Below are 20,988 nucleotides of genomic sequence, written 5' to 3' on the forward strand. Positions count from 1 at the left end.
AATGTTTATGTCAAAATAAGATGACATTAAAATCTGCAGTATTTACCTCTGTTTTACTTACCTTACTTATCCTAAATATCGTAGATAATGGGGTTAGGCAGAACCAGAATACTTTCCATTTTGGCTTTTCCTGAGGTAGCCAAGCAATGTTGTTGGTCTCAGACTGGTTTTGGCAGTAGGTGCCCAGCACTGTGCTGATAGCCATCTTCAAGCCTTTGGAAAACCACTGTGAGTGTTGCCAGAGGAAAAGGGTGTGAATGAACTTCAGCAATGATGAGTTAAAAGTGCCATGCTGTCAAAGGTTACATACAAACCCACAAGGTTTTCCTTAGCTAGAGTGATTGTTTGTGATTTCCAGAGCCCATGTATTTTTGGACATCTGTAGCCCTTCAAAGAATGTTTATTTCTCTCTAGGAGTCTCCATTTTCCGTGGAAACTGCACTGAATACAAGCTCAACATCAATGAGTCGGTATGCCCACCTGAGATGTCAGGTACAGTGACAACATATACATGTGAGCTGCGGACTGGACATGGTGCCAGGCACAGTCAAAACATCAGCGTAATGTACCTCCAGGCAGGTAAGAGTCAGGCAGCATGTAACAGACCATCAGCTCTTTAACGCTAAGTGGCCTCTGTGGTCCATGTCATTTGCAAGCAAATTATTATAACAAGTGACTCTCAATAATATGAAATTTATCTTGTGTTGTCTCAGCCAGAGTAACAATATCTTCAAGTATAAACTCATTCATTTCCGAGGGACATCCATTCAATCTGACGTGTGAAAGTGATATGAGCAATTACGACAGTATCAGTTGGAAAATCCGGTCTGCAGATAGAATAAAAACGGTGGACTGTGATACGTGCATCAAGAATAGCAACTTTTCAGCCATGTCTGTGCTCACAGTGCAGACTGCCACACAGGACTGGAACGGTGAGTGAACCTGGTTTGTATTAGCTACAAAGGCAATGAATCTCCGTACCAGACAATTTACAGCATCCCTAGCCCAGCAAATCACTGTGAAGCCTGACCACAGTAAATAAAAAAAAAGAGTTAAAATCATAACTGCTGGAGGACAGCAAGACATGATGCTGCCAACAACACTGTACTTGTTCAGTATTAGGGCTCATGACCATGCAAAAGCTGAGGAGCACTTCTGTTGACAGAGACATGAGGTTTTGTGTCACTTCTTTCAGGCACCTACATCTGCACCTTCTCCCAGAAGTACTTGGAGAGTTCTGCCAATGTGACAATCGAGGTTATTTCCTTGCCTCTGAAGCAGAACATCCTGATAAAACCCATTGCAGCATCGATACCCTGCGAAGTACAACAAGCCCTTGAATGCTGCATAAGTGCTGACACCGCGGAAAATTACAGTGTTACATTTGTGGTTCAAGAAAATAAATTTAAAGTTGGTAAGAAACAACAAACTCGCAGAATCACTAGTTGCGCTATGTGTCACAGCCCAGTCCCTCGGGGGGTTTGTTTTCAATTAGGTCTGTGTAACCAATTCATACTTACTGCTATTATGACAACCCACAAGTACTTCTGAGAGTGTAAAAAAAGGGTAATGGACTAGTTTTAGGATGGTTGCTATGCCTGGGCAGCATGGCTGAGATTAATAGAAGAGCAACTGAAGTCACTGCTGTAGTGATAAATACATAATAGGTAAATTCAATGTTTGGTTTGCCTTCCCAGGCAGTGAGAAGTGAGCATCCTCATCATTGTTCAGATTAGAAATTGCTGATCTCCATTTATTTGCTTTTATCTTCCACTCTGCCACTTTCTTGAACTCAGTATCAAGAAAACATTACTGAAGAAGATGATCCACTAATTCATGAAAAATGTATAATAACACATTAAGAATGCAATTCAAAAAACTATTCTATTTTCTTCAAGGATACAGGTAACATATCTTTAACAGCACAAAAGCCTAGGCTTCCATGACTTTAAATTTACGGCAGTTCTGCAGCTTCCCTGGCATGTTTTTATATGCTAGAAGTTTTCAAGTGGGTTACGAAAGAGTTAATTTGAAAAAAGCAAAGAAGAGCCACCTAAACTAACTCAGAAAACACGCAGGAGTGCAAAACCAACAGCCTGAAGTGTAAAGCGGGTGGAGACTGAGGGGTCCTTCAGCTGCTAAGAAAAATGCCAAGGTCTCGTTGGAAGAGATTGCAGTCAGGGACCCTCAGGCACACGCATACTGAAAAGCAATGGGAGCGTGGTACAGATCCTGAGTTCAAAAGAACCATATAAGAACAGCTAAAAAGTATCCTAGCCTAAATGAAATGCCTGTGGTAGAAGCAGAAGCAGGAAGAGTATTCTCCAAAATGGTTTCTAAAGCAAATTTTCGTTCCTGCACACTAAAAGAGGGTTTGAGCAGGATTTGCTCATACACCAGTAATTGAAAAGGTACTGATCACGCAGCAGCTGCCAGGAGATTTGTTAAGTGGGGAATAAGAGACAGAGATCAGCATACAGAAAGGAAGTTTTTTCCACAAAGGAAGTTTTTTTCTCTAGGACCCACAGAAAAGAAAGTTTTGCAGAAGCTTTCTGCTCTCTGCTAGCTGATTGACCCCAAATCTGTGTTAACCTATCTAAATCCTTCCATACAGGGAAAAATTTAAAAAGAAATTTGAATTGCTACGTGCACAATTACAGAGAAATAGAATGCAGCAAAGAGAAAAAGCTCATGGCATATTGCAAGTTTATGAACCACATTGGACAGCAAGTCAACAGTGAAAATATAACTCTGCACCTGATACCTGGTAAGAAAAAAGTTACTATTTAAAGCTGTGAAATAGGAAATCCCAGTATCTTTGTTAAATCAGATGCCACAAATTTATCGCTGGTGACCCCTAACCGGAGCAGTTTTTGTTAGCCAAGAATTTTTGTCTCCTTTTTTGACAGGAAATTTTGAAATACAGAGGAAAATACCAATTTTAATGTAATTTTAAAAAATAAGTAGACAAGATATTTTGTCTTCACTGTATTTGACGGTGGCCCCAGTATGTTCCCAAGCAGTTATAGTTCAGTCATCTTCTGTCCCTACTTCCTTCTGGTGCAGCCTGCACCACCAAGAGCTTCATCTTCTGTGTTGAAATGTGGGCATGCAGCTCCCAGCTTGCACCAACAATTTAGCAAGGATAAAAGATTGTGGTGCCTCAGGAAGAAGGCATCTAGCTGAGGAGGTCAGCCTGTGGGAGAACATATCCACTTTAAACACAAGAATGGCAACCTCCATGAGGTGTTGCAGAAACCTGGGCAGACCCACCTTCCAGTCAGCTCTGCAGGAAATGCTGGGTAATTAGAATTCGACATTGTTAAATCCAGTTTTGATGTTTAGTTCTGACCAGTGTTTGGATATTTCAGCTCCTTATTGGAAATTGGAAAGAAAGAAATGTTGGACATCCCCATAACGCAGAAATTTTGTTTTTTCCATGGTAGCATTGCCTACTGTTGAATCACTCTATCTGGCCAGATTTCACTTTCTTAGGCAATAAATATGCAGCCATTTTATTTACTTTAATCAGCAGATACTTACTGATATGACTAACACAATGAAAGCCAATTAGCAAGACTGACTGTTCATCAAAAAGGTGTTGAGGCCTTACTATCAAGGTCTTAATGAATTTCCTATTAGTGCTACAGCAGCACTGAGTCCCTTAGCAGAATAAACTTTGTGTGAATTACTGTTCACATAGTGGTCAATATAATCCCACTCCCCCCCTAACCCTGTAATCTAACAGACAAATCCTGAAACTTTGGTTATTGGTTTGTTGATTTGATTCAGTACTCAAAACCAAGGGGCTTCATTCAATTTCCTTTTTAATTTCATGATTCCAAAAAATTGGGAGTGCAAGACATACACATCCTGAAAGGTCATAATTAATGAAGACAGCAAGCTGAAATCCTAACTAATTTAAAGACCTCTAAACTTCAGGAGGTCACAGGTTTGATGGGGGTAAATTATATCTCCCTGCTTCTTAGTTTTCTGCCTCTGTGTCTTTCTCAATACAGGTAAGGAAGTTTCCTGCTCAGACAGCCTTGGCATTGGAGTAGAAGGGGCCACGTTAATAATGCCATGTACGTTAAATAATTCAGATTATTCAGGCACCCGAGGCAATGCAACTTACAAGTGCTCCAACAAGGAATGGAAACTTGCAAGGAATGACTGCCTGTCTGAAACAATAAGCAACCTGCTGACTCAGGCCGAGGTAACATTTATGAGTTTTCTAGAGGTTGGGGTGGGGGTGAGTAGGAGAGAGCAAAAATTGTTGGGTGGTTTTTTGCTTAACATAATCTAAAATATATGAAGCGTTAAAAAATCAAATATTTAATTAAAACTATCTTTTAAATGATATAAAGAATGATTGGCTATATCTACACAAGTCAATGAAAGAGGCTAGGTCCCCTTCTCTGGCCCAGAAGGCATGTGGCACTGCATGGTTAATACCCATACACACGAAACGCTCTCTCCCCCAAACAAGGTGACCTTATTCATAGTGTCCAGCAGGAGCAGTCGCTGGCCTGGAGTGCTCCCTGAACCATGCTCCGGCGTTGCCTCGGTGAACGCTAGTTGACACAAGCCCAAAGCACGCTACGGAGTACGCTAACAACGGTGCAATAGGAACAACTCTGTGCAACTGCCCAACCTCAGACCCAGGCCCTGTTTAGCATGCCCCATCAGCTGCCATGCTTCACAGAGAGGTGCTGGGGCTCGGTTTTCAGCCTAGGTATTCTATCATAGCGCTCTTCACTTCTACAAACCATCCAGAGTCACCCTTCTCTCAGTGAGGTTAGATGAGAACAATTATCTTTCTTTCATCAAATGCTTACGACGTTTATTTTAGTAAATTAGGCACAGCAAGGTCCCAGGCAGAGGTACAGCTACTCCATTATGTATTTTCTTAACTTGCTAGATTGCTCACTCATGCGGTTTGGGCCCAGGCCAACTATTTTCTCCCCCAAAATTTCCAGGAGCAATTTACGAGTTAGAACAGACAAAAGACTACTCTCAATAGGCAGTTAGGGTACCCTGTTCTGGAGGGTCAGAGGATTGAACACCACCAGCATGTCTAGAATGACCCTCGGTCTGTTTATTTTACTAGTATAGGTGTAGCCATTATGAAGGATCAAGCTCCAGGCAAGTTGCACACATGTGATGTACTGTTATCTTCTGTTCCAGTCCTTGGTCAACAGTCCTGATGCAAAAGCACGCCTACCTGCATACCTTGAAGAGCTTAAGAAAAAGACAGAAAGTCAGCAAAACATAATAAACACTTCTCCTGCAAACCTAGGTGCAATTGTTAACATCCTGTATATGGTGTCCTCTATCCCAGCATGTGCAAAGGAGCTCGTAATTGAAGTAAGGTTTTATTTTAAGTCTTACCTATACTTATCAATCCCTTTGGCCCCTTTTGTCACAGGGGATGACATTCTCCCTGAAGCAGTTTCACAGCTAGTTAGGGTCAGGAACAGGAAAGTATTGAGGGAATGAGATGAAATGACAGCAAAGATGAAACGACAGCAAAGATACAGAGTAGTTTATGAAAAGTCATAATGATGAAGACAAGGATTCTATGCATGAAAAAGAGGCTGCTGTATGCTTAGCAACTAGAAATGTTCTAGGGACCCCCAAATGTCTCTAGCATTCTAATACAGAGGAAAAGGACAAGGAATGATGGATGAAAAATTGGACATGAGCCTGCAATGTGCGCTTGCAGCTCAGAAAGCCAATAGTATCCTGGGCTGCAGAAAGCGAAGCGTGGCCAGCAGGTCGAGGGAGGTGATATTCCCCCTCTACTCTGCTCTGGTGAGACCCCAGCTGGAGTACTGCATCCAGCTCTGGGGTCCTCAGCACAAGAAAGACATGGACGTGTTGGAGCGGGTCCAGAGGAGGGCCATGAAAATGGTCAGAGGGCTGGAACACCTCTCCTATGAGGAAAGGCTGGGAGAGTTGGGGTTGTTCAGCCTAGAGAAGAGAAGGCTCCAGGGAGACCTTATTTCAGCCTTTCAATACTTGAAGGGGGCTTACAGGAAAGTCAGAGAAAGACTTTTTATTAGACCCTGTAGTGACAGGACAGGGGGTAAGAGTTTTAAACTGAAAGAGCGTAGATTTAGATTGGACATAAGGAAAAAAAATCTTTATGATGAGCGTGGTGAGACACTGGAACAGGTTGCCCAGAGAAGTTGTGGATGTCCCATCATTGGAAGTGTTCAAGGTCAGGTTGGATGTCCCTGCCCATGACAGGGCAGTTAGACTAGATGATCTTTAAATGTCAAAACCATTCTGTGATTCTATGACTAGAAGCAGGAATAGAAAAAATGGTTGAAATAAGGATAGGGAGAGTAAATTCCAGGGTCCATGATCAAGCAAGGACAATCAATTAGATCTTACAACAAATGAATAACAAAACAAATCTTAGAAATTCTTGGAAACCTTGATTGTGAGGTATAGAGGAAAAGCACCACTCTTCTGAGCAGAAAAGTGCAAAGAGACTTGGTGTTTTGTAGCTGGAGAACCCTACATGAGAGAGAGAGAGAAATCAAAGATAGCACAAAGGCTGAGAAAGAAGGGAAAGAAGGCTGGAGAAGAAAAAATACTAAGTAATATGTAAAAAAAAAGGCCACACAGCTCCACTTTTGGAAACCTTAACTTGTAAATAGAGCATGCAGAGGGTTAACAACTGAAGGTTTCATATGGATTGAGAAAAATAAGAAAATATTGGGCTTTTTCAAAAGGCAATTCTAGGACCACACAGAAATTACCATCAGAAACAGCAACGATTTGTATGGGATTTCAGTAACAGCATTATTCTGTTGTTGTTCCAGAATTTCCTCTCCACAATGGACTTTATTGTTGCTGATTCCACAGCTGGAGTTTGGGAAGACCTGAATAAAGAGGACATACCCAAAAGTTCTTTGTTACTGCAGTCGGTAGAAAATTTTGCCCAGCTCCTCCAACCAGTTAATAATGCCATTCCTTCTGTCTTTGCAAACTCCCTTCAGCTACAAGGTATAGTGGTCACAGAAAATAACAACTCTTGTTATAACAAGAGCTTCCACAGTACAGAAAACCTCGCAGCTAGCGTGTTCATTGGTGAAAATGAGATACAGACTCTACCCCAAAATTCAACCGTTGTCAGTGTGATGTACTCAACACTTGGAAATATTCTGCCCCGGAATGGGACCAAGTGTGTGAACAGCTTACTGATAACAACAACTGTGAGCAGCAACAGAAGTCAGAAGTTCAATATTAATATGACATTTGCAAAGAAAAACTCATCTCTAAAGATGCCCCAATGTGTCTTTTGGAACTTCGCACTGAACAAACGTAGGGTGCGCTGGGATACTCATGGTTGCACGCCCACAGAGGGAGAAGATTATGTCATTTGCTACTGCAGTCACTTGACATCATTCTCCATTCTGATGTCACCTGATAAACCCTCCCAGGCAATTTATATGCCTGCACTTTATATTACCTACATTGGCTTGGCCATTTCAATCTTGAGTTTGGTGGCCTGCATTATAATTGAATCCTTAGTCTGGAAATACGTGACAAACAACACAACCTCCTATATGCGCCACATCTGTATACTCAACATAGCTACATCACTCTTGATTGCTGACATTTGGTTCATTGTCACTGCCTCCATCAATGACCAAAACCAACAGATGAGCAGAGGCATCTGTTTTGTGGCCACCTTTTTCATCCATTTATTCTACCTGTGTGTCCTTTTCTGGATGCTCAGCCTGGGCCTCATTCTTTTCTACAGACTGGTCTTCATCCTACATAACACAAGCAAGACCGCTCAGAAAGCGGTGGCATTCTGCCTGGGATACGGGTGCCCCTTTGTCATTGCAGTCATCACCATCGCTGTCACACTGCCAAGGAGCAGTTACACCAGAAAGGATGTCTGTTGGCTCAACTGGAAGGACAGCAAAGCTTTCTTGGCCTTCGCCATACCTGCCCTGATCATTGTGGCCACGAATTTGTTCATCACTGCAGTTGTTATAATAAAAATACTGAGGCCAACTATTGGGGATAGGTCAAACAAGCAGGAGAGGAACTCGTTGTTTCAGATTGGCAAAAGTGTGGCCATCCTGACACCACTGTTAGGCCTCACCTGGGGATTTGGCCTTGCCACCGTCATCAAAAACAGCCATGAAGCTTTCCACATCCTCTTTGTTCTGCTGAATGCTCTGCAGGTAAGTTACACATATATAGGGTTTTGTTTCCTCTATGACCATTTAACATGTAGGGACGTTCTTGCAATGCTGTGCTTTGAGGGGAACAAAAACAGCTTGGGAAAGCTCAAGTTGCCTAACACATCCTTATTGCCAAAGGCCTCTTTGGGAAACCCATTCCAGGAATTCAGCCGTATTTCATATTCTCAGCTGCCTTAACAGATGGGCCTTAAAGATAAAGCTGACATAAAGATAAGTTCCAACTTTGCCAATAGCTTTGGGAAGAACTTCATTCCTGAAGATGAGGAAAATAGCCCTATTCTGTTCAGGTGGGCAGGCTTCTGGTCTCATGCACAGTGCATCTAGAGGCATCATATTATGCTCTTGTGGGTTCAGGTAATGAGGGAGTATAAACAACATGAAAGTCACCAAGAACAGCTGAGTAGTACTAATAATAAAGAGAGGAATTGACCAAAATACAAATGATTGAGAGTTTTCAGTCAGTATGATTTTTACAACATATCTAGGTGGCCAGTAGGATCCCAATACAATGGGATTTCTTAAGGACACAACAGTTATGTCTACTCTGTCTCTTAAGAATGGTATCAAAATTCTACGCTTCAGACCGAACTCCCTTGCCTTTTATATTGTGAACCTGCTAGCTTATCTGGGGAGCATAGGCAGGGCATGTCTTCCATACACAAAGGTCCCTCCTTCCAAATATGTTTAGTGCTAGCCAACTAGTTGTGTCACTTTTGTAGACCAGTTATACACACAGTCTAAATAAGCCAGGCCTGGAGATCTCCTACCACATCAGCAGCCCGTTATGTGAGACACTGTCAGAAAAATGCCCTCTATCAAAGAGTTCCAATAGTCAGCACGGACAGTGTTTGAGATAATTATGAGGTACTGCAATTAAAGGGTTGTTGTCATCAAACTGCATGTAATTATCTGTCTCCTAGGGGTTATTCATTTTGGTGTTTGGGACACTCTGGGACAAGAAGGTAAGAATTCAAACTATTTCTTGTATTATGTGAAAATACTGTTGGAATTTGAACATAGTTCCTGTATTTACTGATTGATTATTTTTTTTTTAAACAAATAGATACAAGAAGGCCTGCTGAAGAGGAATTCAATGTCCAAATGGAGTTCACAGCAAACAAAGGTTAGAACCTCAGCCTAAGAATGTATTTCAGTTACTGCTGAATAATCTAACATTCTCCAAGTGTTTTTTAAGTCAAATGCACTTTATATTCTGAATTATTTCTTAGAACTAGTCAGAGAAAGAGAAGACACTAACAACATAAATATGAATATATACCCTTTTCCAAAGTTCATAATTTCACCTATAATTGGTAAAAAATGAGAAGGAGGTTGGTGGACATTTACTCTAAATTCCCCAAGAAATAAACCACAAAATATAACTGAAACGTTAAGTTAGAAAACAGAAAATTTCACTGGCACTATTATTTATTCGCAACCTAAGAGAAATGCGAAGGGAACTTCTTGGGGAAGATGCTCTTCAGCTATGAGCAGGAAAAGATGGAGATATTGCAACTTGAACTCATGAGACAAGAAGACAGGTTAGTCTCCACTTTATGTTGGGAACAGAAAATGGGAAGAAGTATGAATCTGTTGTCAGAATCATGTCTCTATGTTGCAAAGACTCAGATTTTAATGAGCAAAAGAAAGAACATAAATGAATGTGTTTCTGGAACCAAGTGGCCTGGACACATTCCTAGAAGAGGAAAGGCTTGGGTCCCATACCCAGAAAATTCCTGCATTTAACTCAAAGCATTCAGTGCCTAAAAAAAAGAACTAATGTTGCAAACAGAGACTGGATCCTTAGGGAAGATCCTGGAAGGCTTCTCTTCCATCTGCAGTGACTTTCTCTGGCCCAGTGACTCTTGCACCAAGGATGGAGACTCTACAGTCTCTCTGTATAGCCTTTTCCTGTGTTTGACCACCCTCACAGTGAAAAAGTTTCTTCTTAAGCGTAATTTCCTGTATTTCTATTTGTTCCCAACGCCTCTTGTCCTTTCACTGGGCACAAACAAGAAAAGTCTGGCTCTGTCTTCATTTCCACCACCTCTTATCCTTTTACTGGGCACCAAGGCAAAAAGTCTGGCTCTGTCTTTACTCCTTTCCAGTCAGATGGCCCCAGCATGTCCTGGTGCATGGGGTTGTTCCTCCCCAGGGACAGGAGGACTTTGCATTTCCCTTTGTTGAATTTCGTAAGATTCCTGACATCCCATTTCTCCAGCCTGTTGAGGTCCCTCTGTATGACAGCAGACTCGTCTGATCTATCAGCCACTCCTTCCAGTTCTGTATCAGTTGCAGACTTGGTGAGGGTGCATTTTTCCCATTATCTATATCATTAATGAAGGTGTTAAACCAGTATTCGACGAGGTACTGACCTCTGTGCATGTCCTCTCCAGCAACATGCTTAAGGCCCTGGAGGAGGCAGCCCATGATTAGCCAGGCAGAGCAGTGCTATAAGTTTTAAGTGCTCCAACCAACTGCCACGTTCAGATCTTGTGTCAGGACAAGACAGGAAAGATGCAGCTTCTGCCTCACGTTTCTTCATTTAGGGTCACCAGAATCATCCACCTGGATTTTTTTTAACTGGTACTCCAGGTATTCCAGTGTTTTCTGCAGGAGGATTGGTTCCCAAACCAAAGTCTGGGAACATTTCCTAGTGCATTTTTAAAGCGCCATTCCGTCTTTCTGGCTTGAAAATGACATCTGTTGGATGCGGTGCTATTCCGACTGTGGGAAAAACTCCTTTTTTTCCCAGGAAACTGGAAGGAAGGCAGGAATAACTGATACAACTATCATTAAGCATGTCAGTTTCTTCATTCCCTCCTGCACTGACACACCCGGCAGAATAAAGTAGAGAGAACAAGTTGTTAAGTCTTGGACCCCAATTCAGAATTCCTTTTCAGACAAAATCTCCTGGACCAGACACTTCCAACACTAGTTGACACTGTGGAAGCTGCCCCAGGCAGTGGGAATTGGCATATTTCTTTGGCAGTTCTGCCAGCAAAGAATAAATAAAGCAAGATCGAAGTCTTTGATCAAACTTTTTAGATGTGATTAATTTACCTTCTTCCTCTACCGCCTTATAAGTGACAATGCACAAAACTGCCTAATTTCCCCCACCATGGTACAATCTAATGAACAGAGAGGGACTGAACAGAAAAAGAAGTGTTTTCCATACTTTTTTTTTTAACACATCTTTTGGAGGAATCCTATTAAATTCTCAAACCACCCCAGAACTGAAAAAGAAACTTCATTTTAGCAGCAAAACCTTTCTTCCTTCCATCTGGACTGTAGAGTGTTGTGTTCCAATGCCCTCTAGTGTGTCAAGTTAAATTTGTCGCTGATTATCTCAGTCTGTTGGCCTTCAACGACCATCCCCAAGCATATAAATCTTAGCTTTTCTGGCTACCTCAATGCATAAACTCCCATAGATAAGGGACCAGAACTCTGTACTGTCTCATATGACAGGCTCTGGAGCCTAAGCTATTTTCCCTGGCCAACAGTTAGAGACAGGCTGTTTGTGTCCTGTAGTTTCTTTTAAGGTTGATCTCCTTCATCACCATCATAAACACGCAAACGCATGAACTTGACGCCTCACAAACATCTAGCTTGTCCTTCTGTAGATTGCCTGCTTGTACTACTGAACAACATCTTATTGTAGCCTTTTTTCTCCCCCTCAATGTGGCTACAAAGAAAGTTCTAGGCTTGTGATAAAAAACCAATTTTCTGTCTTACAGTCAAGCTCCCTGATCCTGGTGACACCAATGCTTGCCATGAGCTATCCATTTTCAAGAACCTTTAACAACTTATGTGGGAAAACAGGTATGTGACAAGAGATCTCTCCTACTGAAGCACAAACAAGGTTTTGCCTGCATTTTCACTCTCAGGGTCTGTCTATCCTGATATCTATCAATCTATTTGTCTATCCATACATCCATAGATGGTATTTAATCTTCTAATACAAAGGAACAGTATGTAATAAGTTATTGGAATCACTAGCATAATTGCTCATGATTGTAGCATAATGCTAGGAGCGTAATTGTCTAACACTAAAACAAGTATTGGATGGTGGCATGTCTCACTAATTCTAACACTCACTAACTGAGCTTTGTTTTGAGCTTGATAATATCATGACACACTGCCCCTCAGTTCATTTACTGTTCAGGTACTCTTCACCACCTTGGGGCTGTATCTCTTCAAAGGTTCTCTGGCTTGTCATTTCATGGATGTCACCATTTTGGTTGTGACTTTATTTTGCAAGAAGTGTTGCTGAAAATATGAGTAATTTCATTCCTAAGTGTGTAATCTTTGCATCCAACCATTTCTCAGAGAAGATAGTGACATTTGGTCAAAGTGGGATATGAAGGAGTTTAATGTAGGCAAGCAACTGCTTTTTAAGAGTGTGTTTATTAGTCAGATGATAATGGAACAAGAAGTTGGTCTCTGACTCTGCTACAGTAAGTTTACATGAGTACAGTAGCCAGACACAGAAGGCTACCACCACAAGAATGAAACATGCCCACAACTGCTTCCCATGCTGCTGCCACCTGAAACTCCCATATTATTAGCACTCTCTTCCACACTCTGTTTTCGGGCACTGTGCACCTGGGTCTTAGTTTAGAGCCTTGTGGTCACAAAAGGGAGGGAGCTGAGATTCATCTCAAGAGCATGTGTTCTAGATTGCATCCCCATGCTCAAGGAGAACCACTAAGTCCCTCCCTTTGTGTGAGGAAATTACTACCCTATGGCATGATCATCTGGTCAAGCTGACATATCCTGGCTGTCTCACCAAACACAAAATTGACTTCTGTGGTTGCTGGTATTGCTGTAACAACCCAGCTAATATCAGGGCTGCAGACCAAGTCAAAGCCACCTGGGTCATCAGGACGGGTCTAACTGTCCTTTGCAATGCCAACATATCCCAGGCTATCTGTCCTTATGTCTAACCACTATGCTTTGTTTTACAGGAAAATACAGAGTATCTTCTTCAGAGCCATCCAGCTCTTCCTCTGAAAACACTTCCAAGTCATATTCTTTGCTTAACTGAGGCACTGCAAATGCTAAATTATATAACTCTGAAAGGACCTCTGCCCTTTCCAAGACAAACATGAAAAGTACCTGTGAGTCATCAAGAAGTGAACTGCTTCATTTTGACTAAACTGTGCCTTGGTGCATTCTTCTGGAATAATCATTTCTGGTTAATGTGTAAGGCAGGGAAGCTTTGAGATGTGGAATTTTACAGGGACTGCCAATCCCAGAAGAGATGAGATGTTTCAAACTTGGAGGGATTTGAAGGCCTTCAAGTGCTGGAAAAGAGACTGGAAGTGAAGAATTCTCAGCCTTTAAGAGGGTGCTTAGCACTATGCAATACTGAGCCATGAATTGCAGTGCTATACACAGCTGTTGTCCAGTGGTTTTAGTATTTCCCCTATCAACTGTCTGAATAATTCCAAAGGCCTGTGTAGATACACAAGTACCTCATAGCTTCTCTCTTGCCCTCGTGTTAGAGTCTGGAAAGGCCATAGGGTATAGTGCTCTCCACTTTCTATTTAAGACTTTCTGGAACCAAAGATTCACAACTGAGAAGGGCCATTTCAGATCTTCACTATTGACTTAGATAAAATGAAGACCGTGATGATTCCTGCATGGTCTTCTTTCAGATGGAATGTACTGAAAGCTCCATGTGGCATTCTTTTTTTGAAGAAAAGGAAGCCTTATATCCTTAACTATAACTGTCCCTCCCTTGATATGTAACGTGGTAAGACAGAGATGGTTGCTGCCCTTTACTACAGAGGGGACTGCATTTATTTAATGCATAGTAGCGTTAAGTATGCAAGGAGTCTCTTGTGTAAAGTCTGTATGTTTGGGTCCCTTCTCAGAGGAGAATCACACTTGGAGGGCTCAGAGACTCAACTCTGCAGTGAATATAAACCACCATGTGCCAGGCAGGATGAAAGGTTTTATATAAATTATTGCTCTAATACTACATTTGTGGAATCAGTTATTTCCAAGCCATATACCTTTAAAGGCAGAACTCCTGTCTTAAGCAGAGGGCTATGAGAGAGCTTGCAAAGTATTTACAGCACACACAAATATTACAAAACTTAATATAAAATATGATAGATGGAATCATGAAGATTTAGATGTGAGTCCAATATCAAATACTGCTGTCAGGTGGTACAGCCCCACTTGGTTGTTGGGGAATCAGGCCTATATTTACCAGTGGTGAACCTGTTACCAGGACTTTGGGATGAACCAGGGTGGGAAACTGATGCCTACAATTACAGGCATGTGTGACGGTTTGGTATGGACAGGTAGTGATGACTGAAGACAATAAACAAGCATCAATCAAATTTATTATTTATATTGAAAGCAATTTCTTTTTGCATGGAGATGTAGATATAACACTAGAACTAGAACACAGTTAGAGATTAAGAAATATTTGAAAATCTAGAATCTCTTTGAACTGCATGGCCAGAGGAAACTTGAAAATCAGACCTTCGCACATGATTCCAACCAAAGTTTGCCTTTGGATAGCCATTTGGTCTAACTCTCTGTGGAAGTAGCTTGTGCAATATTGACCTGCTGCAGAACCATCCGCTCCCACTGAACTAGAATAGGCTTTACTATAAAGTATGAGTCCCTGTAGACAGCAGAGTCCCACCACACCTTATCTCTGCAGGCATTTCATCTGCGGTTTCACCACACCTCCCAGTTTAGCTAAGCCTGGGTCTCGACTGTATGTGAATGAGAAATCAGGACATGATGCCAAGCTGTCTGGCACTAAAGGGCCATCTCTGGGTGGATCTTCAAAGGCAAGGTCCTTGCCAGTGTTAGGAAAGCCATGACAATTCATGAAAGAGAAGCAGCTAAGAAATGAACTGTGCCAGTCTTAAAGACTTGGGGCCAAGGCTTCACTCGTATTTATACACACATCAAGATAAAAGGGGAGAGAAGACAAAGTAGAAGGGAGTGCTGAATGGAGGAAGAAGGGGGAACACAAGGCAGCAACCACACTATACCCCTCCCACCCATGCCTAGGAGCAAGAACAAGGTCTTTGGCACAGGCAAGGTGGGCAGTGGGCTCACCAACAGCTTGCTCCCCTCAGGACTCTGGCATTTTGGGCAGCTGACTTTTTTTTTGTCAGCTGGCCCAGTCCTTCCCTTTGTCCTGATCAAAGCCCAAATCCCTCCATTCACCTCCCTTCCTGAAGTCAGGGCTGTCACAGGGCTTGTTTCCTGATGATCGCTGTCATTCATGTACCTCCCGCTGCTTAACTGCAAGGCACTAAGTTAAAGCACATTGCAACAAAAACCTACAGTTGCTGAACAACTCTTACATGTGCTTCAAGCCCAGATTTCACCCTTCATTCTTTAAGGACTTTGAGAACCTTCAATACAAACAATGCAAAGAGCCCAGGACCATTTTAACCACACTACAGTGGCCAGTGAAAATCAATGTGCCCCAGAACTAGGGTTTACAGGTGTGCAGTTCTGGTAGCTTTTCTTTAGACCATGAAGCCAATTATGCTCTTACCTCTGATGTCTTCATGGCTCAGCAGTCTGGCCAGCATGTTTACTTCTTACACTGTCCCAGGAAACACGTTCAGGCAACAGCTGCATTGTGGAAAAGTCAAGTTAAGCAAGAATAAAAAGCCGCTCCTGTGGCCCATGTACAAAGTGCCCAATATGTAAGTGTATTGGGTCTGGCTGAGATGGAGTTAATTCTCCCCATAGCAGCCCTCGTAGTGCTGTGCTCAATAGAGTAAGGTATGTGCAACTGTCTGTTTCCCTGTAGCACCTGTGACCTCAGTTTGGTTTTGTTAATCCCATGAGCAGAAGAAATTAGGTCCATTTCTTACAGGCTTATGTCCCATACCCACCAACCTCCTTCCCTTTCCAATCACCCGAGTTTCCATGGTCTTCCTCACATACCCAGTCCTCACATACCTCTGTCCCCCACAATTAGGGCCTCCCTAAACCTCCCCTCCCATACACACAGTACTTTCTGCCCATGTAACCTCCCTCACCCGCGCTGCTGCCAGCAGCTGGTAGGAAACTGGGTGTGCTGTGGGGAGGGCAGAGCCACAGAGGTGATGAAGGTCTAGCTGGGGCTCACCAGGGGCTAGCACGGTCACGTTCTGCCCATCCCTCTCTTGGTGGCAGCTCTAACAAGCTCTACCAGCCATCAATACTTGACGTACACTTGTTGTTGCAGAGAACTTCCCTGAGGCTTTTGGTCCTCAAGAGCTAACAGGGTTCAGTGCTGTTGAGAAGACATGGGGCTGACAGGCAGACTCGCTCAGGGACCATGTCATTTCCTTAGTACTTTCCCATTAGAAAACCAGGGATAAAGCATACGATACAATCTACACCAAATCTAGGATCAATTCTTCTAATTTGCACTCTTTCCGAGTTCTTTTCAGCTTTTTCCTTGGGATAAGTAGTGCTAATCCTCCCACGGCCTCCTCTTGGATCACTCCTCCCTTTCTCCCACCTCTTTGCAGGATAACAAACGGTGTACACCTCAGCACGTCGGTTTGTTGTTTTTTATCGGGTGGGAAGGAGGCTTTCCCTTCCAACCCACGCTGCGCCGCGGGCTGGCCCAGGCCGCTTGGTCCCTTCCCTGTGTGGCAGCCCCCTGCCACGGCTGCAGCCTTTCCCAGGCGGTAAATAAAACAGCCATGTGGGTCAAATGAGAGCTCGCAGCATTTTTTCCGCTTGCCGCTGGGCAGGAGCAATGATTCAAAGCCGTGCTCTCAGGAGAGGGTCCTGGTTGCCCCTGTTCCAGCACTGCTGCGAGCGTTGCCCGAATCTTTTAGCCTATGCTGTCCCCAAAGCCAGGCAAGCCAGGGTAGAAAAGAAGGAGTCTGTCCGCAGCCCTCCCTGCAGCAGCGATGGCCAGCCAGCCCTCCAGTGACAGCCTCTGCCTAACTGGGCATCTGCACCAGCCAGCCACACTGGGAAGGATGAGGTGTCTTGAGAACAACAAAGAAAATAGGCGTCCATGAGGACCAACTAGCTCCAGTCCCAGCCTTGGAGGAGGAAACCACCACAGAAGAGCCGGCCCACTGGGATGCTCTGAAGCGTTAGAAAGAGGCTCCACTGCTTACACCAGCAGAAGATCTGGCAGTGGGGTGGGGGAGCGGAGAGATGTGGGGTTGTTTGTGAGCACCCAAGTCATTTGGATGAACTCTGCACTGCCCCAGAAATCACTGCGGAAATATTTTCTACCCTTCTACCCCATGGAGTCTGGTCTACAGAGCTTGTTTTGCCCTGGCTGAGTAGGTGAATGAGGCAGGTTCACACCCTTCAATGACACCATCGCTGATTAGAAAACCCACAAGAGACAGGGCAGGCACCTTCCTTGAGAGTAACTGCTGTGACAGCTCTTCCTAGGGGACATCCTAAGCTTGGGGCTGGGAACTGGCAAATCTACGCTTGCTTCTCTGCTCAGCCAGCCTGAGCTGTGCCTTTCACATCTCTTCCCTGTAGCCAAGAGCTACAAGCAATGCTGACAACACTTGGTGGCACCAAAGGATCTTCTGTAGGTTACACGGATCTTTTGCAGGATGTGGTGCCTGCCTTCCCAATGATCCAGGTCTCCAGTCTCCGTTACCTTGGACCACTGTTGCTTCCAGTCCAGTCCTGTGAGATAAAATAAGTGGGTAAGGCAGGCAAGATATCAGCAGCTGCAAACCCATGCCAGGATTGCAGGTCTGTAACCCAGCTCCACCGCCCGTACAGGCCTGGGGCATACAAACAAGACTGACTGATGTTCTGTACTGAAAACCTGTGGGTGGAGGTTAGAAAGGGATTTGTCATCCCACAACAGAATCCTCACTTCTTGTGCAAGTTAAGCAAAGGACAATTAGAAACACAGTTCTTTGCTTTTAGGAAAACAAATCCCCTATGAATAGGAAACAAAGACCTACACATGCTTTGGCCACAAGCAAAAACCACCAACACTTCAGCTACTGTTTATATTTGCACACAAAGCAAATTTTTTCCTTCATGCAACACAAGTATAAAAAAAAATCTCATCTACAGTTTCCAAAAAACACTTCTCTAGAGAAATTCCAGATGGCAGGTCAGGCTTATTATAGTCCTTCTCCTGGGGGTTCAGATTTACGGGACCTTCCTAGAACTGACCTGGTATTCAGAGGCACAGACAAAACAAGGTCTCAGGCTGGAAACTACAGTTAGCCAATGCTTCTGGGCATCTTCAGTACAGGTCTATTTAAGGAGCCTAAATATAGATTTTAAGAGCCTTAGAAACTCATGCTTTCAATATTCTGCTCCAATGACTGTGGCAAAGCTGCCTTTATTAGACATGATATTTAAGAGAGCCAAGAGAGGCTGTCAGCTACATCCTATAGTGACTGAACACAGAAAGTATACGAGTTAATTGTAATGCAGACACACTGGAGAGAGGAACTGTCTAAAACTACAGTGCTTAGCAGCTGACTTTTCCTAAGCTTGCAGCTCATGGGATGAGTGCAGCATTTGCACTTGGGAAACAATTTACACCCTGATGATTGCTTTTATTTGAACTCCAGGAGTTCCAGAACACTGCACTTCACCTGTGGCCATGGCAACTCTTAGCCATTCCCATGGTGATTTCCAGGATCAACTCAGAAGCAGGAGAAGCCAAAGATATGAACCACGAGCCTACATTAAAAATGGCTGAGTTAACCCAGCTTGGAAACCAACACAGGAAAGACCAAACTGCTCTCTGAGGCTGTCCTTCTTTTTGTGAGATGATTTTCCCCAACAGCAGTGAAACAAGTAGTTGGCCCAGCAACAACTGTAGTTGATTTTGCTGCTCTATTCAGAGCTTTATCCAGCATTGATCAGTGGCATGTCTTGCCCACAATAGCCTTGCTCTTTTGCTAGTAAGTAACCAGGTGTCCATTTTCAAGCAACACCGACTGCCCAACATGGATTTTGCCACTAGTACAGAGAAATCCTGTATCCTGGAGACGTAGACCCTAGGAAATGAAGGAGCAAGCGGTGATGCTTAGCTGCAAAGATCCTGGAAACTGTCTAAGAAAATTAAGTTGAACAATGTTTAGGGGATATTTGGAGCACTTGTTGCAGATGATAGAGCATCCCAGTGCACCCAGTACGAAGCCCAGTGGGTAGTAAAACAAAGCACTTCGATTGGGAAACGAGGAAGAGCAAGGAAGTAAGCAGGCTCTGAATAGGTTCTTTTGGGCTTCTCCTTCGAAAAGGGGCAGATACTGGAATATTTGTAGAGAATGACTGCAGCTATACTCTTGAGGTGTTTTTTTCTCCACCAACGTGGTGCTCTGAACTGTTACTCTCGGGATGAGGAGCTAGTGGGGCTAGGGTCTTGCCGAGGGGCAACTAGGATGCATTCTTCCTCCAGTGCAAAAGCTCAAAGTATCATCCAAAGGGAGCAGGGCCAGTCTCTCTCATCTTTCCCAACTATCACATTCTGCTGCCAGCAGGCTCTGAAGATGAATGAGAGCAGGGCAAAAACCACCTTCCTGATGTGGGGAGAAGAAATCCTTCCAGAAGGTCCCAGATCCAGCAGGACATGAAGGAGCATCCAGCAGATCCCAGTAAGGCCCTTCAAGGGGGCAGGACATGTCCCAGACATGGAGTGGACAGGGGTTTTCTCTTTCCTGGAGGAGAGCAGCTCCACCTCCTTCTCTTGGGACTGGGGACAGACTTTTATTCCCAGGTGTCAATAGGGAGCCAGAGCATCAAGCAGGGCCCAAGTGCACCCAGTATCACCTGCTGGGACATCCTCTGTGACTGGACACCATCACAAGTTCCCCTGGCAGAGTGGAGTCAGTGTGTGTTTTGGCAGAGGGTGAAGACCTGGGCTCTGTCTACACAATTAAACTGAACAGTGGCAGAGCCTACACATGTTTTTGGAGTGAGTGGTGACAACTTGCAGTCTTATTCTTGGTGTCCTTTTACTCTAGGGACACCAAAATTATATGCAGGATAACACTTAACTAGGACTTGCCTGGATCCTATCTGTCCTTGGCTTTTCTGTCTCACACATTAACTAGCAAGCTGCAACGTGTAATTTTATTCATCTTTATAGATCTCTTGTCTTTCATTCCATAAACCTGCGTAATTTATAAGCTTGTCAACTTGGGTGGGAGACTCCTTTGACCCAAAAAGGAGTCCCCTAATCCAGCTGCCAGAAGGTAATAAGATCTGTAACTGCTTGTGGTGAGGTCCAGCCAGATGGTCAAAAATGTTCCAGGAAGTGTTTGTTTTGATTTTATTCTAGATGCAGAGAATAAGAGGGACAGAGTATTAACTTGCTGATAATGCCTTAATTAAATGGATGGTTTGTCCCTACTGACAGGACTGGTGTGAGCACCAGGATGAATCCAAGTGTAAAAACAAATGGAAAACAGTTCCCTGTGTACAACCTACTGCCATGAGAGTGCATTTTCCCTTGGCTGCCATGCCTTGTGACAGGTATCTGATAAATACAAAGATAGCTTCACCCTCTGCGATTATTTACCATTTGAATTCTGAATTCTTTCTGATCTGATATGCAGACAAGAAGAAACTGCTTTTGGAGGAAACCTGGATAACAAAGTTTCAAGAGTGGAAACTGTTAGAGCAGTGAAAACAGGGATCTTGGGACATACTAGATAGGTTGCTCCCTGCCATCTGCAGTAAGTTGTAGGGTGTTAACACCTTATCCAGCACTCACCGGTATCACATACCCAGTCTTCATCTTCCTACACTCCCACCCCTCTCC

General features: G+C 43.5%; 1 protein-coding gene across 1 annotated transcript in view; it reads left to right on the forward strand.

Moving 5' to 3' along the window:
• GPR116 (G protein-coupled receptor 116) overlaps positions 1-14,522 on the forward strand; it is a 47,593-nt gene extending 33,071 nt beyond the window's left edge. The window contains exons 12-22 of the mRNA XM_010584280.1: positions 415-579; positions 714-932; positions 1,196-1,414; positions 2,615-2,767; positions 4,020-4,216; positions 5,188-5,367; positions 6,834-8,210; positions 9,152-9,193; positions 9,295-9,354; positions 11,969-12,053; positions 13,199-14,522. Of these exons, the coding sequence (XP_010582582.1) occupies positions 415-579; positions 714-932; positions 1,196-1,414; positions 2,615-2,767; positions 4,020-4,216; positions 5,188-5,367; positions 6,834-8,210; positions 9,152-9,193; positions 9,295-9,354; positions 11,969-12,053; positions 13,199-13,278 (2,777 nt within the window). The 3' untranslated portion in view covers positions 13,279-14,522. The remainder of the gene's footprint in view (positions 1-414; positions 580-713; positions 933-1,195; positions 1,415-2,614; positions 2,768-4,019; positions 4,217-5,187; positions 5,368-6,833; positions 8,211-9,151; positions 9,194-9,294; positions 9,355-11,968; positions 12,054-13,198) is intronic.
• The last annotated feature ends 6,466 nt before the right edge of the window (positions 14,523-20,988 follow it).

This window comes from Haliaeetus leucocephalus, unplaced genomic scaffold (genome assembly GCF_000737465.1).
Source record: "Haliaeetus leucocephalus isolate CR32 unplaced genomic scaffold, Haliaeetus_leucocephalus-4.0 Scaffold964, whole genome shotgun sequence".
Classification (NCBI taxonomy): Eukaryota; Metazoa; Chordata; class Aves; order Accipitriformes; family Accipitridae; genus Haliaeetus; species Haliaeetus leucocephalus.